The sequence below is a fragment of the Cetorhinus maximus genome, chromosome 4, assembly GCF_964194155.1.
Source record: "Cetorhinus maximus chromosome 4, sCetMax3.hap1.1, whole genome shotgun sequence".
Taxonomy (NCBI): Eukaryota; Metazoa; Chordata; class Chondrichthyes; order Lamniformes; family Cetorhinidae; genus Cetorhinus; species Cetorhinus maximus.
In genome coordinates this window covers 50569226-50589093 of record NC_135882.1, presented here as the reverse complement: position 1 = coordinate 50589093, position 19868 = coordinate 50569226, and the positions used below count along the sequence as shown (strand labels likewise).

Below are 19868 nucleotides of genomic sequence, written 5' to 3'. Positions count from 1 at the left end.
CAAATGGAATTCAATCTGGAGAAGTGTGAGCTAATGCATTTAGGGAGGCCAAACAAGGCAAGGAATAAACAATAAATGGTCAGATACTGAGAAGAGTGAAGGAACAGAGAAGGGCCTTGGAAAGGATGTCTACAGGTCCCTGAAAGTGTAGGTAGATAAGGTGATTAAGGCACATGAAGGGTTTTTTAATTAATTAGCCAAGACAAAAGAATATAAGAGCAGGGAGGTTATGCTGGAACTGTATAAAAAGTAGTTAGGCCACAGCTAGAGTACTGTGTATAGCATTCGTCACCACATATCAGGAAGGATATGATTGCATTAAAGATGGCACAGAGGAGAGTTGCGAGGATGTTGTCAGGAATCGAGAATTTTAATTATGAGGAGAGATTGGATAGAGTGGGGCTGTTTTCTTTGGAACAGAGGAGGCTGAGGGAAGACTTAATTAAGTTGTATAGTATTGAGGGTTCTAGGTAGTAGATAGGAAAGACCTAGTTCCCTTAGAAGAGAGCTCAATAACCCAGGGTCATAGACGTAAAGTAATTGGCAGAAGGATTAGGAGTAGTTGAGGAGAATTCTTTTCACCCAGAGGGTGTTAGGGGCCTGGAATGCACCAGCTGAAAGGGTGGTGCAGATAGAAAACCTTATCACATTGAAAAAGCGCTTGGAAATGCATTTGAAGGGCCATAACCAACAAGGTTATGAATCAACTGCTGGAAAGTAGGATTAGGCTGCATAGATATTTTTCAGCCAGCAGAAACACGATGAGTTGAATGGTTTCCTTCGGTGAGTTAAATTTCCATGATTCTGATTAAAGCAACCGAAGACAACAAAAATCAAAGACAAAATCAGAGTGAATTAGTTCGGACATAAGGAAACAACTTTTTAAGAAAACTTTTAAGGAAACAATTCTGTTACTAACCTGAAGCATGAACTCCATGCTGATCCGGTTTTCAATGAGCCGCATCACCAGGTGGGCTTTACACTGAAACATTTTGTAATACTTCCAGGACAACGTGTGAGGATGACGAATTGAAAAATGCAAGTGTGGAGCAGGACTGAAAGGATTTAAAAAGAAATTTAAAAGCATTTCACTACTGTGCTCCATTTCCTGTTGCTCATATCAGAATCAAGTGTTAATTGCTTCATCCAATTCAAATTTAGCTGTACACAACATGCTTAACATTCAAATTAATTTCAATCTATCTAATGTAGATTGATGCATCATCAGACAAATGCTGCACAAAACGGGAGACCCAATTTTAGTTTCTGAACTGTGCTCATTTCTCAGGCAGCAGAGTAGTTAAGGCACAACTGGCCTCAAAAGTTCTGGGTGGAAATACTAAGAGCTCTCAATCCTGAATACAATATACTCTGCTGGAAAATTCCTGTGTGTGAACATCAGATGAGGATAAAATTAACAGTGATGATTCCCAAAGAGAGAGAGAGACACAGAGAAAGAAAGAGGAGGAAATTGCATGAAAGGAAGCTGTAGTCTCATAAACGAAGAGCCCAATTTTGTAGTAGTTCCTTTGTAAATGTGAGAAAAGTAAATTATCCGTCTTTTTTCTTTCAAGACCTGTCTGCAGCCTTTGGCATAGTTGACACAGACTCCAACACCTCCATCGTTGTCCAGCTGGGTGGGACTGGCTGCCTGTAGCCAGAGCATCACTTGCAATGGTTAATCTTCCTGCTTGCACACCATTACCTCTCAAGTCCCCCAAAAATCTTTGTGCCCCTCATATTTCCCAACTATATACTCCCCCTGGGTGACAATGGCTGAAATCACACTTTGTTTTTATATGTACACTGATGACACTCACCTGTACCTCACCACCACTTAGCAACAGTGGAGCAAAGTTATGAAATCCACTACTTGATGAGCAGAAATTCCCTCCGACTAAACATTAAGACCATCAAAGGCTTTGCCTGCAGTCCCCGCTACAAATACCATTCCCAACTACTGACTTCATCCCTCCCCCTAGAAACTGTCTGCGGCTGAACCGGACTGTTCCCAACCTTGTTGTCACACGTGACCTGAAATTAGCATCCAATCACATGTCCGCCAAAGACTACCTATTTCCACCTCTGCAATATTGTCCAACTTTGCCCTTGCCTCAGCTGATCATCTATGCCTTTGTTACCTCTAAACTTGACTATTCTACTGCACTGCTGGTTGGTCTTCCACATTCCCATAAACTGGAGGTCATCAAAAAGTCTGCTGTTCACGTCCTTATTCGCGACAAGTACCGCTTATCCATCACCCCTATGCTCACTGACATAGCGGCCCGTGGTCAACCAATGCCTCAATTTTAAAATTCTCATCCTTGACTTTCAAGTCAAAGCCTCCATGGCTTTGCCCCTCCCCATTTCTGTAATCTCCTCCAACCCTAAGAGATATCTGTTCTCATCTAATTCTGGTTTCTTGAGCAACCTCAATTTAAACTGCTCCACCACTTGTGGTCATTCCTACAAATGCCTAGGTCCCAAGTTCTTGAATTCTCTGCCTAAACCTCTCCACCTCTCTTTCTTTCTTTAAGATGCTCCTTAAAACCTACCTCTTTGATGATGTTTTTGGCCACCTGCTCTAATGTACCCTTATACAGCTTGGTGTCAAATCTAGCTTTGCAAAGCTCCTGTGAAGCTCATTATTTTATTATGTTAATGGTGCTGTATAAATACAAGTGGTTGTTGTTATCATGATAAAGTATTGCTCATTAAGGAGAGTGCGAGAGGAGGACCTGTTTCTACCTGTCCGAGCCGAAGTGTGACATCAAAGAAAAACAGGTAGGTGATTGGTGGGTATCTCTTTTGATTGGCCAAGTTGTTTAAATCAGGAGGCATTATTACAGCTGAAGAGTACAATTAAGGAATTCACTTTTAAAATATTAACCTCCAAATTAATTAATTAAATATAGAGATGGCTGGGCAGGCAATGCGTTGCAGCTGTGGGAGCTGGTGGACGCCAATGGATCCACAGTGACCACATCTGCAGCAAGTGTTGGCTGCTCGAGGAACCTCGGCTCAGAGTTGATGAACTGGAGTCCGAGTTGCGGACACTGCGACACACCAGGGAGGGGGAGAGTTACCTGGAACACTGTTTTTCAGGAGACAGTCACACCCCTTAGATTAATTACATCAAATTTGGACCCTGTCAGGTGCAGGAGGGTGTGACTGCAAGTGAGGCAGGTATGGGGATCCAGAATTTAGCTTTGGAGGAGCCTCAGCCAGTGCCCTTGTCCAATAGGTACAAGTTTCTTGCTCCCGGTGTGGACAAGGGCACAGACTGCAGGGAGGATGATCAAACTGACCACAGCACATTCAAGTGGGGGGAGAAAAGAGAAATTTAGTACTAATATGGGATAACATAGCCAGGGGAATAGATACTGTTCTCTGCAGCAAAGACAGAGTCCCGAAGGCTGTGTTTCCTACCTGGTGCCAAGGTTAAGGACATTTCTTCTGAGCAGGAGAGGAACTTGGAATGGGAAGGGAAGGATCCAGCTGTCGTGGTCCACATAGGTACCAACGACATAGGCAGGAGTAGGAAAGAGGTTCTGCTGAGGGACTACAAGCAACTTGAGGCTAAATTAAAAAGCAGAACCACAAAGGTAAGAATCTCCAGATTACTACCTGAGCCACATGCAAATTGGGGTAGGGTAAATAAGGTTAGAGAGGTAAATGCGTGGCTCAAAGGCTGGTGTGGGAGAAATGGGTTCCGATTCTTGGGGCACTGGCACCAGTACTGGGGAGAGAGCTGTTCTGTTGGGACAGGCTTCATTTGAACCCTGCTGGGACCAGTGCCCTGGCAAATCATATAACTAGGGTTGTAGATAGTACTTTAAACTAATTAGTGGGGGGGGGGGGATTCAATTGAAGGGAAGTGTAAAAAATCAAAAAGAAACGCGACAGCAGAGGTGCAGGGTAGTGAAGAGGCGAATGATAATCAAAGTGTGACAGGAAGAGGCAGAAAATATAAGCAGAAGAATGCATCAGAAATTAGAACCAGAATGTGTAATAATGGTAAAAAGTCAAACTTAAGGCTCTTTATCTACATGCATGTAGCATTTGTAACAAGATAGATCAGTTGACGGCATAAATAGAAATAAATGAATATGACTTGATAGGTATTAATGAGACATAGTTGCAGGGTGACCAAGACTGGGAACTCAATATTCAAGGGTATTTGACGTTCTGGAAAGATAGGCAAAAAAGAAAAGGAGGTGAGGTAGCTTTGTAAATAAAGGAAGGTATCAATGCGGCGGTGAATAATGATATAGGCGCAATAGATCGTGATGTGGAATCAGTTTGGGTGGAAATAAGGAAAAGTAAGGGGAAAAAGTCATGGGTAGGAGTCATCTAGAGGTCCCCAAAGAGTTGCCTCACTGTAGGACAAAGTATAAATCGGGAAATAATTGAGGCGTGTAAGAAGGGCGCTACAATTGTCATGGGTGATTCTAATCTGCATACTGACCGGAGAAATCAGATTGGCAGGGGTAACATAAAGACGAATTTGTAGAGTGCATCAGGGATTGTTTCTTAGAACAATACGTTGCAGAACCTACCCAGGAACAGGCTATTTTAGATCTAGTAATGTGTAATGATGTGGGATTAATAAGAGATCTCATAGTTAAGGATCCTCTAAGGGGTAGCAATCACAACATGGTAGAATTTCTAATTCAGTTTTGAGGGTGAGCAACTCGGGTCTCAAGCCAGTGTCGTAAACTTAAATAAGGGCAATTACAGAGGTATGAAGAAAGAATTGTCTAAAGTGGGCTGGGGAAATAGGCTAAGGGGAAGGTCAGTGGATAAGCAGTGGCAGACATTTAAGCAGATATTTCATAACACTCAGCAAAAATTTATCCCGCTCAAACGGAAGGACTCGATGAGAAGGATGAACTACCCGTGGTTAACAAAAGGTGGTCAAGGAGAGTATCCAATCAAAAACTAAGACATACAAAGCAGCGAAAACTAGTGGTAGGCCAGAGGATTGGGAATTATTTTTTTTGGGAACCAGCAGCAGATGACTAAAAAGCTAATGAGGGAAAAAAATTGATTATGGAAATAAATTGGCAAGAAATATAAAACCAAACAGCAAGAGCTTCTATGGGTATATAGAAAGAAAGAGTGGCTAATATGAGTGTGGGACCCTTGTAGGATGTGACTGGAGAATTGATAACAGGGAACAGGGATATGGCAGATCATTTAAACCAATATTTTGCATCGGTCTTCATGGTGGAGGACACTATAAACATCCCAAAGATATCAGATAAACAAGGAGCTAATGGGGAGGAAGATCTTGTAACAGTCTCTATCACGAGGGACAAAGTATTTGACAAACTAATGAAACTAAAGGCAGACAAGTCGCCAGGGCCTGATGGCCTGCATCTAAGGAAGTGGCTGCAGAGGTAATGGAGGCATTGGTCGGAATATTCCAAAACTCACTGGATTCTTGGTGGGTCCCAGTGGATTGGAAAACCGCTCATATGACAGCCCTATTCAAGAAGGGAGGGAGACAAAAGGCAGTAAACTATAGGCCAATCAGTCTAACATCTGTCATTGGGAAAACGCTAGAGTCCATTATTAAGGAAGAAATAGCAGGACATTTAGAAAAGCTTAATGCAATCAGAGTCAACATTGTTTTATGAAAGGGAAATCAGGTTTGACAAATTTGCTGGAGTTCTTTGAGGGTATAACAAGCAGAGTTGTTAAAGGGGAACCAGTAGATGTAGTGTATTTGGATTTCCAGAGGGCATTCGATAAGGTGCCATATAAAAGGTTACTGCACAAGATAGGCGCTCATGGTATTGGGGGTAACGTAGTAGCATGGATTGTGGACTGGTTAACACACGGAGAACAGCGTCAGGATTAATGGGTCTTTTTCAGGTTGGAAAGACGTAATTAATGGAGTGCCACAAGGATCATTCCTTGGGTCTCAATTGTTTGCTATTTATATTAATGACTTGGAGGAGGGGACAGAGCGTAATGTATCCAAATTTGCTGACGATACAAAAATAGGTGGGAGAGCATGTTGTGATGAGGACATAAGGAATCTGCAAGGGGATATCGACAGGTTGAGTGAGTGGGCAAAAACTTGGCAGATGGAGTTTAATATAGGAAAGTGTGAGGTCATGCATTTTGGTGGGAAGAATCAAAAGGCAGACTATTATTTAAATGGAGTGAGACCCCAAAAAAAGTGCAGCAGAGGGGTCTGGGTGTTCTTGTGCATGAAACACAAAAAGTTAGATGCAGGTGCAGCAAGTAATTAAGAAGGCAAGTGGAATTTTGGCCTGTATTGCTAGGGGGTTGGAGTTTTAAAATACGGAAGTCTTGTTACAACTGTACAGGGTGTTGGTGAGGCCACACCTGGAGTGCTGTGTACAGTTTTGGTCCCCGTATTTAAGAAAGGACATACTGACATTGGAGGAAGTTCAAAGGAGATTCACTAGGCTGATTCCTGGGATGAAGGGGTTTAATTACCAAGAATGGCTAAACAGGTTAGGCCTTTATTAATCACAGTTTAGAAGAATAAGGGGTGATCTTATTGAAACATACAAGATTCTGAGGGGGCTTGACAGGGTAGATGTTGAGAAGATGTTTCCATTAGTGGTAGAATCTCGAACTAGGAGACGTAGTTACAGAATAAGTGGACACTCATTTAAAACTGAAATGTGAAGGAATTTCTTCTCTCAGAGGGTAGTGAATATCTGGAATTCTCTACCCCAAAGAGTTGTGGAGGCTAGTTCACAAAGTATTTAAAAGAGGAGATAGATAGATTTTTGAAATATCAGGGAGTTGAGAGCTATGAGGAGCTGGCAGGAAAGAGGAGTTGAGGCCTGGGGCAGATCAGCCATGGTCTTATTGAATGGTGGGGTAAGCTTGAGGAGCCAAATGGCCTACTCCTGCTCCTATTTCTTATGTTCTTAATTTAATGTGTATTTAAGATCATGATAATTTGATGGCTGGCTGGGTGAATTTTTTTTTTAAATGCTCTGAAAAATGTTAACAAAATGAACAACCAGCAACACAATAGGGCCTTTGTGCATTTTTAACCACAGCAATCGATGGTAACTGATAAAACAGACCAAAGCAACTGCAAATGTCACAAACTTCTCACAGAAATCTACACGTGGCAACAGTCAGCTTTGTCTGGGTCCCTGAACATAACAGTCAATTATATATTCAGTCCAGGGAACAATCAAGCACTATGAACAGCAATAGCTACCAAATTGAACTGATATAGTCATACTCAAGGAGAGAAAACAGGCTTAAAAAACAAGCAATGAAGAATTTTTTGCAACCTTTCACACCAGACGATTACAAATAAGAGATCACTCACGTTTCTTTCTCTTTCACCCCTGTAAATGTGGGATGCAGCAAAACTCCACCGGTTCTCAATTCATAATCCACTATTTTGTCCAGCTCCTTCAAAATACAAACATATAGTTGTGACATCTTTCAATATTCAAATAATGTATTTTGACTATCATCTATGAATGCTCAACACTTTACTCATGCCTTTGTTACCTCTAGACTTGACTATTCCAATGCTCTTTTGGCCATCCTCTCATCTTCCACTCTCTAGATACCTGATTTAATCCAAAACTCTGCTGTCCATATCCAATTAAAACTGAAATCCCATCACCGTGCTTGCTAGCTTACATTGACTCCTTGTAAAAACTCAGCAGGTCTGGCAGCATCGGCGGAGAAGAGTACAGTTGACGTTTCGAGTCCTCATGACCCTTCAACAGAGGTCATGAGGACTCGAAACGTCAACTGTACTCTTCTCCGCCGATGCTGCCAGACCTGCTGAGTTTTTCCAGGTATTTTTGTTTTTGTTTTGGATTTCCAGCATCCGCAGTTTTTTGTTTTTATTTTTGTTTTTATTACATTGATTCCCTGTCTGACAGCTCCTCAATTTTTGAGATTCTCATTCTTGTTTTCAAATCCCTTGATGGCCTCATCCCTTCCTAGCAGTGTAATTTTTTTGAACCCTACAACCATCCAAAATCTCTGCACTCTCCAATTCTGAGCTCTTGCACATACCAGATTTTAATCACTCACCATTGGCTGCCTTGCCTTCAGCTGCCTAGGCCGAGCTTTGGAATTTCCTCCCTAAACCTCTCCATCACAGCCCCCATTAAGACACTCCTTAAAACCTCTGTCTTTGACGAAGTTTTTGGTCATCTCTCCTATCAACTCCTTATGTAGCCCAGTGTTTGCTTACACTCCTATCAAGCACCTTGGAGTGTTTCGCTACATCAAAGCCTTCATATATAAATGCAAATTGTTGCTGTGTTGTTTAAAAATGTAGGGTTCTTTCAAAAAAGATGGTCGTTGCGTAATGACTACTCACTCCTTATTCTGAAGTTGCTTTGAAATAAAGGCCTGTGACACTTTCTATAATTTATATTGCATAAACACTAAAATGTAAACCCATTTTTGTGGGCAATCACTATCATAATATTGACGATCTAGTGAATTTGTGTAGTATGTGCTATGGATTAATGGTTTCAAAGTCCCCCAGGCTCATTTAACGTAGAACTGCACAAATTAGTTTTCATGTTTGCCTACATTACAACAATGAGCACATTACAACAATTACTACATTTCAAAGGAACTTAATAGGTTATTAAGCACCTTCTTGAGGATATGATGGGTGCTTCATAAGTGCATGTTATTTAATTCTAACAAAGGGAAGAGATTTGTATTCCCAATCCTCAGATTGAAAAAATAATGCGCTAACTTATTATGTTAGTCTCCTGCCTATTGGATTATAACTAGAAAGTAAAATTCACATGGAAATCTTTGCAGTTAATAAATATATAAGGAACGTGAATATAACTTCCAACAAAATAGTAATGATGAATACTCCTTAAGCATTGCATGTAATTTCAAATTATGGCTCAACAACCACCCAAGGCAAGGTAGTTAAATGAGTAGCGTGGAAAATTTATGGGCCAGCAATGATGGGGCAGAGAGCGGTATGGCTTATTGGACTTTCAAACCTTATCTGCCACCAATTGGTAGCATACAGGCTCATTCACAACTTGCTAGATTCTAATTGTCAATGAACATGGCGAAGTGAGATTAAAAAAAGAGGGGGCCAGCAAAACAGTATTACTGAGAGTGGATGCACATCTCGAATGTAAATTCGCAAGCTTGTGAAGCATGGTACAGCAATACTTGATGGAATATAATAAAACATCCCAAATATTATAGCAATATTAAAAGGGATCATGATTTTCAATATTATCAACTAATTTTTCAGATTAATAAGGTCAAGAAAATACAATGACAGAACACACAGGTCAGAAAGACTGCCCTCAACAAACAGTTGCAAAATATTTTAAACATTAATTATCCCTGTAATCATTTGTGAAACAACATTTTTAAACCAAAGAAACAAATGCACCAAAATTAGCAGATAACAATGATCGCCACACCTATGGAAAAATCAAGAAGTTTCAAAAGAAACGCCACTAAAACATTTAGCAAGTCAATGGTTTTAGTTGGATCTTCATTAAGCAACTAATGATTTATTAACTGGCAAATTTACACCAATTTCAGGGAAATACTAAGAACTCATATTTTCAAAAAGCAGTTTATGCTGAACTTGGATGTGTCATTTTGCGTTTCAAAAACATACTAAACTTCAATCCTTCATGCACATACTCTAATGAAACTATCAATAGATGACAAGTTTATTACATTTCGCGACAGATGATGCAAATTTGATTAAACAATTCTGTCCAGCGCTCTTATCTCTGGAATGCAACCAATACTAAAGCAACTTTGCCCAATTTATTAAGTAATTTTGGTGCATAAGACAGGCTATTTTAACTACTTCAGAAATCAAAAAACCGCACTGGGACAACTGTGTATAGTGTTGATCATCTTATTTAAGCATGGCTATACTTGCTTCTGAGAGTTATTTTTATTTATTCTTTCGTAGGATTTCAGCTTTGCTGGCAAGGTCAGCACTTATTGCCCACTCTTAATTGCCCCCGAGAAGGCGGTGGTGAGCCACCGTCTTGAACTGTTGCAGCCCATGTGGTGTCGGTATACCCACAGTGTTCTTAGGAAGGGAGTAACAAAGGTTCATTAAATTAATTCCTGTGATGAGTGTGTTGCCCTATTAGGGGAGATTAGGAAAATGGGCCAATATTTGTTCGAGTTTAGAAGAATGAGAGGTAATCTCATTCAAATTTATAAACTTCTAAGAGGGCTTGACGGGCTATATGCTGAGACTCCTTTTCCCAAGGCTGGAGAGTCTAGAAGTAAGGGTGACAGTCTCAGTATAAGGGTTCAGACAATTAGGACTGAGGAGTAACTTCTTCACTCATAGGGTTGCAAGCAGTATTCCCCCTCAGTTAGGTGCCTGCCTGGTTCCAGAACAGTCAATTATGTGCCGTGTACATAATTATTACAACTGTGCACATTCTGATGGTTAAATGAGGTTTACTGTTACTCTAGCCCACAAGCAAAGAACTCCCCCACAACAGGAAATTAACGAACAAAAGCCAAGCCTGACGTGATTAATCAGGTAGAATTAACAGCTGAAATTCACTCATGTCAGTTCTTGGAGCCTAAAGTTATGTCAGCCCTCGTCTTTCCTGCAGCCCACTCGTCACTCCCCTCCTTGACCCTTCCACTTGCTGCTTCCCTTCCAGTCATTCCCACCGACAGCCCCTCTCTCTCGTGATGCCCCTCTCCCAAGCCCTCATTCACAACAAATGGGCCAGGGAGGCGTGTGGAGCGAGGTGGTGGGCCAGAGAGGGTCATGGTGGGAGGCGGCAGGTATCTGGGTCAGTGAGGGAGGCAGCAAGTTGAGAGAGGTGAGCAGGAGGTAAGTTCACAGGGATATTAAGTTATTAAGGAGTTAGTAAGATAATTTTTGGACCAGTTAATATAATTGATCTAGTCATTCTGCTGCAACTCGTTTTGTAGGATTATTAAAGGAACATTGACCCCAAAGACATGCTACATACTTTGTCTTCAGTTCACAAGAGCCAACCTCTCTCCAAATTCAGGGACCTCTGCCTGATTATGTTTGTTGATGCGAATGAATTAGAGCTATTTTCTGCACCATTCTTAACAGTTTTAAGCAAAGAAAACACTCAATATGCTGAAAAAAGTTGCCTTTTTCACATTTTCTATCAATTCAAAAGGCAAGCCTCCTTAGTTCTTTCTATTTTTATCTTGTCAAACTGAAACAAAAGATCCTCGTCTTGAACCATTGCTACCAATTCAATTTTTCTTCTGTCAAATGACAGAAATACAAGCTACAATATAAAAAACTGGAGGTCACGAATTCAAACGCCACCATGGTAAATTTTAAATTAAATTTAGTAAATCTGGTAATGTGCGGACTATCATGTTAACATGTCTATGACTGGGGGTAGTATTCTTTCATCTTCTTCCTCACCTAAAGACATTTTTAAAAAATATATTTATAGGTTATTTTTGTTTCTACTGGTGGCATACATCTGCACATTGATGCGCATGAAACCATGGATGGAAAATGTTAGAGGAAACATTGATTGGGAATCCTTGGAATTCTCTGTCACAGAACTGTTGATGCTCAGTCGAGTATAAGCAAAACAGCCCGCTCAACTGACACCCCACCTTCCACCTTAAACATTCACTCCCTCCACTACTGGTGCACAGTGGCAGCAGTGTGCACCATTTACAAGCTGCACTGCAGTAGCTTCCCAGGGCTCCTTCAACTTCACCTTCCAAAACTGCAACCTCTACCAGCTAGAAAGACAAGGGCAGTACACACATGGGAGCAGCATTATTTGTTCCCCTCCAAGTCACTCAGCATCCTGATTTGGAACTATTTTGCCATTCCCTCACCATCACAGAGTTAAAATCCTGGAGCTCCCGTCCTAACGGCACTGCAGATATACTTGAACCACACGGACTGCAGTGATTCAAGATTACTGCTCACCATCGCCTTCTCAAGGGGAATTAGGGATGGGCCAATAAATGCTGGCCTTGCCAGAAATACTCGGATCCCATAAACAAATTTTTAAAAAAATTGAGATCCACAGATTTTTAGATACTAAAAGAATCAACAGATATGTGGAAAGGTCTGAAAAGTGGAGTTGAGGTAGAAGATTAGCCGTTATCTTATTAAAAGGTGAAGCAGTCTCAAGGGACTGTGTGACCTTCTCCATTTCTTACTTTTTAAACAGGTTGTTATTGAGTTAAATAGCCTGGTTCTCACTCATAATTACTGCATTCAGCGACACCTGAAGAGCTGGCGAATATGGGGATGGCTGGGTAATTTCCCCTGTCTGGAGACCACACTCAAAGAGACTGGGATTTTCAAAATTTATTCTTTCACGAGATGTGGGTATCGCAGACAAGGCCAGCATTTGTTGTCCATCCCTAATTGCCCTTGAACTGAGTGGCTTGCTAGGCGATTTCAGAGGGCAGTTAAGAGTGAACCACACTGCTGTGTGTCCGGAGTTAGATGTATCCCAGACCAGGTAAGGACAGTAAATTTCCTTCCTTAAACGACATTAGCGAACAAAACGGGTTTTTATGACAATTGATGATAGTTTCATGGTCACCATTACTAAGACTGTTTTAAATTCCATACTTATTAATTAATTGAATTTAAATTCCACAAGTTGCCATGGTGGGATCTGAGCCCATATCCCCAGAGCGTTAGTTTGGGTCTCTGGATTACTAGTTCAGTGATATTACCACGACATGACTGTCTCCCCAGTTTTGCGTGCACAATTTTTATGATGTGACTATCATCCACTCACTTCATTTGTGGAAGAAATAATCCCACCGTTATTGGAAGACTTTATTCTAGTTTCAGTCATGAATTGATTGCTGTAATTCATAGAAAGACTTCAAATAGACTTGGCTTGCGTCAAAATTGACTTACCCTAAACTCTGCCGCAAGTGTCACCGGACCTCCTGCTCATTGGCTGACAGTAGTACAAATATTCACTTTGTTCATAATAAACTTGGCACTATTTTAGTCAAATTATCTCCCTTAAATCAGATTACCAGCATTGTTCATGGTACCTCTTTGATCCAGTGTCTGTATTCATTAACACCAAAGGTTTTTTTCATCCATAGGCCATAAATGTATCCAGAGATTCCTTTCAACACCCATTCATCTGACCTGCAGAATACAAATTGGAAAGGTAGTACTCAAAGAATAATAAAATTCAAAATCAGTGCAACAAAATAGACCATTTTTCAAAAAAAAATTGCTTGCTCTAATCTCTCCCCAATCTCCAGATGTGATCAAAAGAAGGGGAAGAAAGAAGTTGATAAAGTTTGTAATTAAATACATTAGAACATAATAGATTTTGGGAGAGGGAAATCACTGAGGATGTGTTTACAAATGCATCAAAAGCAGTGAGTGATCAGAGTGGAGCCATGAAATGCAACTCTCCATGCAGCTCCTGTATCCCACACACTATAATAAAAGGAGAAACAATTTAGTGGCAATTTCACAAGGTAAATTATAAATACTTTTGGATTGCAGATGGTGTCATAAGAAGTGAAAACAGAACTTGTTTTTTTAAAATAAAACTAATTTGTTCTTACAGTTGATTTGAATTGGTGTCCTGCAAGCCATATAAATGATTCCAAGCTGAGACTGGCTACATGAGTATAATCTGTAAATTATTTCCGCATGTCATTTTTATCCTTAAAATAAAACACACTCACTTTATCACAAATAGTCTTTGTTGTATTTCAATCAACTCATTGAGTATTCAATTTCCTTTGCAGTTTTCAAACAGCGTATGTTTCCTGGGTTACGACATCCACAATTATGCCAATGCTCATTGGAAAACTCTTTCCCTATTCCTCCATGCAAATATTCAATTACAATTAATCATAGGCAATCACCTTAGATTAAAACCTAATTTCTTCAATCATCGACTGAACACATCATCCATCAAAATGTTCTTTAAAAAATGACCACTGACACTGGTGATCAAACACATTAGCATTAGAGAGAACCCCTCCTTGTTGTAGGTGCTAATTATTGTAAATAAAAGGAGAATACTAAGAGGTAATGGAGGAACAGTACCTCATCTTCCAACTTTACAGCCTTCCAGACTGAATGTTGAGTTCAACAATTTTAGATCATGAACTCTCTCCTCCATTCCCCACCCCCTTTCCAATCCCCCTTTTTTCCAATAATTTATATAGATTTTTCTTTTCCCACCTATTTACATTATTTTTAAATGTATTTCCATCCATTGTTTTATCTCTACCTTTTAGCCTATTTCGATCCCTTCCCCCCACCCCACCCCACCCCCACTAGGGCTATCTGTACCTTGCTCGTCCTGCTTTCTACCCTTAATGCCACCTATTATCACATTCCTTAGATAATATCACCACCTTCAACACCTCTTTGTCCATGACATATTTTGGTTATCTCCACCTATCACTGGCCCTCTATCCAGCTCTACCTGTCCCACACCCCCCCTTAAACCAGTTTATATTTCACCTCTTTTCTACTTTTCCTTAGTTCTGTTGAAGAGTCATACGGACTCGAAACGTTAACTGTGTTCCTCTCCACAGATGCTGTCAGACCTGCTGAGTTTTTCCAGGTATTTTTGTTTTTGTGTAAGGGGTAATGTATCGCAGAATCACACAGTGCAGAAGAGGCCCTTCGGCCCATCGAGTCTGCACCGACACTTGAGAAATACGTGACCTACCTATCTAATCCCATTTACCAGCACTTGGCCCATAGCCTTGAATGTTATGATGTGCCAAGTGCTCATCCAGGTGCTTTTTAAAGGATGTGAGGCAACCTGCCTCCACCACCCTCCCAGGCAGTGCATTCCAGACCGTCACCACCCTCTGGGTAAAAAAGTTTTTCCCCCCCTAAACCTCCTGCCCCTTACCTTGAACTTATGTCCCCTTGTGACTGACCCTTCAACTAAGGGGAACAGCTGCTCCCTATTTGCCCTGTCCATGCCCCTCAATCTTGTACAGCTCAATCAGGCCTATCCAGTACTCTTTTCTCATATTAGTCCTGGACAAAAATATTTCTTCTGTTAGTAGGGTGTGATTCCTCACCATCAGAATGATGATTCACAATGTTATGTCTTGAAACTGGAAAAGCACCTAGATTATATGAACAGGTCTACTACCAAGCAATTTTACTGCAGTTGTCATTATCATTCTGCCTGGTTCTGGAGAAAGATCAATGTGCAGCAACGTGCAATATTTCGTACTTGCAGGGTGACAGCCATGAATAAAAGCAAAAAACTGCAGATGCTGGAAATCCAAAACAAAAACACCTGGAAAAACTCAGCAGGTCTGGCAGCATCTGCGGAGAGGAGCACAGTTAACGTTGAGTCTGTATGACTCTTCAAGTTCTGTTGAAGAGTCATACGGACTCGAAACGTTAACTAAAACTTGAACATGTGTACCATCAGATGATAGGATGCAAACATGCCCAAGAGTCAAAAATGGCAAGTCCTTAATTTTAATCACTGCTGGGGGAAGGTGTGAAGCGGAGAGACATGGAATAATAGCAGGGTAAATCATGTGAGTCACTCTCAAATGGCTATATAGCACAAACACTGCTGCTTGTTGCCTGGAAGTAGTTTTGCAGCCATCTTTGCCAGTCATGGAGGACAAAATGGGGAAAGGATAACAAAACAAATTATATGAGGAAAGAAGATAGTGCAACAAATGGTGCATGTCAGATACCTCTGTGCATGTAAATATTTAATCCCAGTTAAGGCGACTTCAAAAAAAATGCTTAAGTGAGAGATGAAAAGTAACAGAAATATGAAAGCATTTGCAATAATCTGTCACAAGTAAAGCTTGTTTTCATTCTCACACCGACTGCATGAACAATTAAAGTGAATAGGGCAGCACCCAATATTTGACGAAAACAGTTTTTAACTTTAAAGTCATTCCTGACTGCAGAATAAACTAAATAATTCTCATGTCCTTTATGGATACATTCAACTTAAGTTTTGGAGAACCTTTATTAAGGTAACTGTCTTTACAGATTTAAAAAAAAGAGACAAAACAAAGTTACTGTGAATGCTGGAAAACTGAAATAAAACCGGAAAGCCCTGAAATACTCAGAAAATCAGGCAGCATCTGTAGAAAGAGAATTAGTTAATGTTTTAAGTCAATGACCTTACATCAGAACCTTTAGGCCATTGACCTGAAATATTAACTCTGTTTATCTTTCTACAGATGCTGCCTGACCGATTATTTCCAGCATTTTCTGTCTTTATCTTTAAAAAAGGTTGCATTCAGCACCAAGAGTTTGTTCTTATAGTGCTAAATAATTAAAGTCACCTAGAACATCTTAGAATTTGGTGCATTATTTTGAATACTTGCTTATTACCACTTCCAAATATTATGAATCCAAATCTCCATCTTAATATTTAATTAAGAAAGAACTTGCACAATTCCAAATGCCCCAAAGTGCACAACAGCCAATCAACTACTTTGATAGTATAGTCACTGCTCCGTAGGCAAAGATGATCAATCTGCATGCAGAAAACAAGATAAATGATCGGTTATCTGCTGTTGGTAGTGTTAGTTCAAGTATAAAATTTGGCTGGTATTACAAATGCTGGACTTTATAAGACGGTTGTGTTTTAAACTTGTCTCCTTTAATTCAAAGTAAAATGGAGTAATTTGGAGAGGCGGGTGCAACCTCATACTAAATCTGCCTGGAGACAAACTCACGTGACCTGCTTGTTATGGAGACAGAAACTCAAATCAAAGCTTATTGAAAGTAAGGCACAAGTTTTAACCACCTTGACACAATCGAGGAAGCAGCTGGTCTTGGGGCACACAGACTCAGTCAGTTAGACAGAGAGTTTTGAGGAAGACCACCTGCAACAGGTACTGCTATGCCAAGCAGAAGAAAAAGACTATTTTGGGTTAATCACCAAGCAGAGTGCTCATGAAGATGGATTCACAATATGAAGAGATGAGGCCTGTGGAGAGTTTAAAGACCAAGGAGTTGCCAGGGGGCATTTTGCTACTGAACTCCATTTGCTTATGTTCAGAAGGGACTCTCTTTTAAAAGGACACTGGAAGGTTCACCCTGGTGGGGCAGGAAGAAGAGATCCTGTTAAAGCCAGGAAAAGTATGAGACTTAATACTGAGAGTGGGGTGTAATGTATAAATGTGGTGTGGGGTTTTTGGTTGCATTAAGTAGTTAATGCGGAATACCTTTTCTTTAATTTAGTGTATCAATTGCCCACTAGGTAATGTTTGGTCACTGTTGAATTTAGTTTTTTTTAAATAGTCAAAGTGTTAAAACGTGAAACTTGTTATGCAATTCTTTGCGTCGGTCCCTGGGAAATTCAAAACTCTTTAAAAGTTACCAGTCTCTAGATAGCGTGCCCAGATTTTCAAAAATTAAAACCAGAACACACTGAAAAGTTTTGGGAAGGCAGGGCTCTATGATGACTTGCATGTTGGGCAACCAAGGCAGGAAGTCTGGAGAAGTTGAAGGTCATGTGATAACATTGCCCAGAATATGTCCAATCAGAGTTGGCAATCCTATTAAGCCATCAAATTACTGAAGACAGCAACTACAAACCACAAAATTTTATTTCAATGACATTCCTGCCTAAATTTCTTAAAAAACACTGAACCAAGGTTTCGTTTGTCACCAAATCCCAGAATCCTCAATTCCAGTCAATTTTAATGTGCAAATGCAAAATGGAGATGAATCTCCATTTAAAAGCCTCGCTTATTTTCAGATGGGTTCTAACAATATTATAGATGTTTTGTGAGTCTTTTGAGGAGCAGTGTGATGGTCTGGCAACAAGAGGCATTGAAGGGGTCTAGCAGAGTGGTTTGATCATACATGTGTAAACTCACTACGTCTTCAGTCAATGCTTCCAACAGGGAGCACTGAGATGAGAATTATTGCTACAGATTAATTCCCCACTATCAACATCCTGGAGGGCACCATTGACCAGAAATTGAACAGGACTAACCATATAAATATTGTGGCCACAAGAGCAGGTCAGCAGCTAGGAATCCTGCGACATGTAACTCACCTCCTGACTCCCCAAAGCCTGTCCACCATCTACAAGGCACGAGTCAGGAGTGTGATGGAATACTCTCCACTTGCCTGGATGAGTGCAGCTCCAACACTCAAGAAGCTTGACACCAGCCGGGACAAAGCAGTCCGCTTGACTGGCACCCCTTTTCATAAACATTCACTCCCTCCACCACCAAAAAACAGTGGCAGCAATGTGTACCATCTACAAGATGGTGCTGCAGAAATTCACCCAGGCTCCTTAGGCAGCATCTTCCAAACCCATGACTGCTACCATCTAGAAGGACAAGGGCAGCAGATAGATGGAAACACCACCACCTGGAAGTTCCCCTCCAAGCCACTTATCATTCTTCACTGTCGCTGAGTCAAAATCCTGGAACTCCCTCCCGAACAGCTATATGGGTGTGCCTACACCATGTGGACTGTAGCAGTTCAAGGCGGCAGCTCACCACCACCTTCTCAAGGGCAATTAAGGATGGGCAATAAATGTTGGCCTAGCCAGTGACACCCACATCCTTTAAATGAATAAAAAGAAATGAGAGGGGCCATTTAGCCCATCTAAATTCGTCCATGTCAGTTAACTTGTTATTTGATTCTGTTGGTTTAGGAAGGAACGTTGGCTTAGTCATAGGAATATGCAAGACTAGAAAAGATCATTACGTCCACTAGTTAGTACTCAGTTGGAGCCAAGAGTAGCCTCCTTTTCTGGGTACCACAATTTCAAAAGGGTGGCTTGGCTGTGGAGAGGCTGCAGAAGAGGATCGACTAGAATAATACAGGGATTGAAGATTTCAGTCATCTGGAGAAGCTGGGATTGTTTCAGGGAATATTTTATACAAGTGTTCAAAATTACGATGGGTTTTGGTGGAGTAAATAAGGAGAAACTATTTCCAGTGGGGGGTGGGTTGATAATTCAAGGACACGGAATTAAGGTAATTGGCAAAAGAGCTAAAAATGACAAGAAGAAAGAAAAATGATGGGACCTGTTATGGTCTGGAATGCACTACCTGAAAAAGTGATGGCTGCAGATTCAATAGCAACTTTCAAGAGAGAATTGGATAATTACTTGAAGAGAAAGATGTGAAAGAGCAGGGGGATGGGATATAATAGCATGGCTCTCCAAAGAACCAGCACAGGCACAAATGGCTGAATGGCCTCTTTTGTGCTGTATCAGTTTATGATTCTTCATTTTATGATGGGAGGCAATAATTCTGAATAAGTATTGAAGCTTTGGTAAATTGCTATCACTAAGAACTAAGCCTGTGATCCCATCCTGCCTCTCTGCCTCTTTCCCAGCTCACTGTCTGCTTTTGTATTTGGGGATTGGATTGTCCCTGAATCACAAGTGATCCTTAAAAATCATGAAATGAAAATCCATCCAAGTTAGGAACAAAAAAAAATTTACTGGAAAGGTGCACTCTGGGCAGAACCATTCCCAATTACTGAGCTTTTGAGACAGGTAATGAATTCAGAGAAGATGATTTTTTTTGTATAACAAGGAACGTTTTAAGTATTGTCGGTTTATTTTAAAATTTGTGTGTAAAGAGGTAGCCAGATTACAAATCAGAGACACAGAAAGACAGCTTAAAACACAGGCAGTAAAAGCTTCCTTTTCATTGAAACCCTGCCCTTCTTTTCCCCCCACTTCTCCAAAAGCTTAGGAGAAGTAATTTAATCACAAGGCAAACGTTATTGAACAGCGTCTAACAGAGATCCTGAATATTGGCTCCTGCAGATCCCACTCACCACAATTGAAAATAAAATTCTCTTACACAGATGCTGATCTATATATAAAAAAGCTTTCCCATGGGCTGCAGAAAGCAAGTTAAGC

At 40.6% G+C, this 19868-nt stretch overlaps 1 protein-coding gene across 5 annotated transcripts in view; it reads right to left on the bottom strand.

The window, feature by feature from the left end:
- taf2 (TAF2 RNA polymerase II, TATA box binding protein (TBP)-associated factor) overlaps positions 1-19868 on the bottom strand; it is a 123338-nt gene that overhangs the window by 60588 nt on the left and 42882 nt on the right. For all 5 annotated transcript variants that reach the window (XM_078540168.1, XM_078540169.1, XM_078540171.1 and 2 more), the window contains 3 exons: positions 13045-13144; positions 7334-7419; positions 920-1055 (listed from right to left, as the gene is read on the bottom strand). In XM_078540168.1, the coding sequence (XP_078396294.1) occupies positions 920-1055; positions 7334-7419; positions 13045-13144 (322 nt within the window). The remainder of the gene's footprint in view (positions 1-919; positions 1056-7333; positions 7420-13044; positions 13145-19868) is intronic.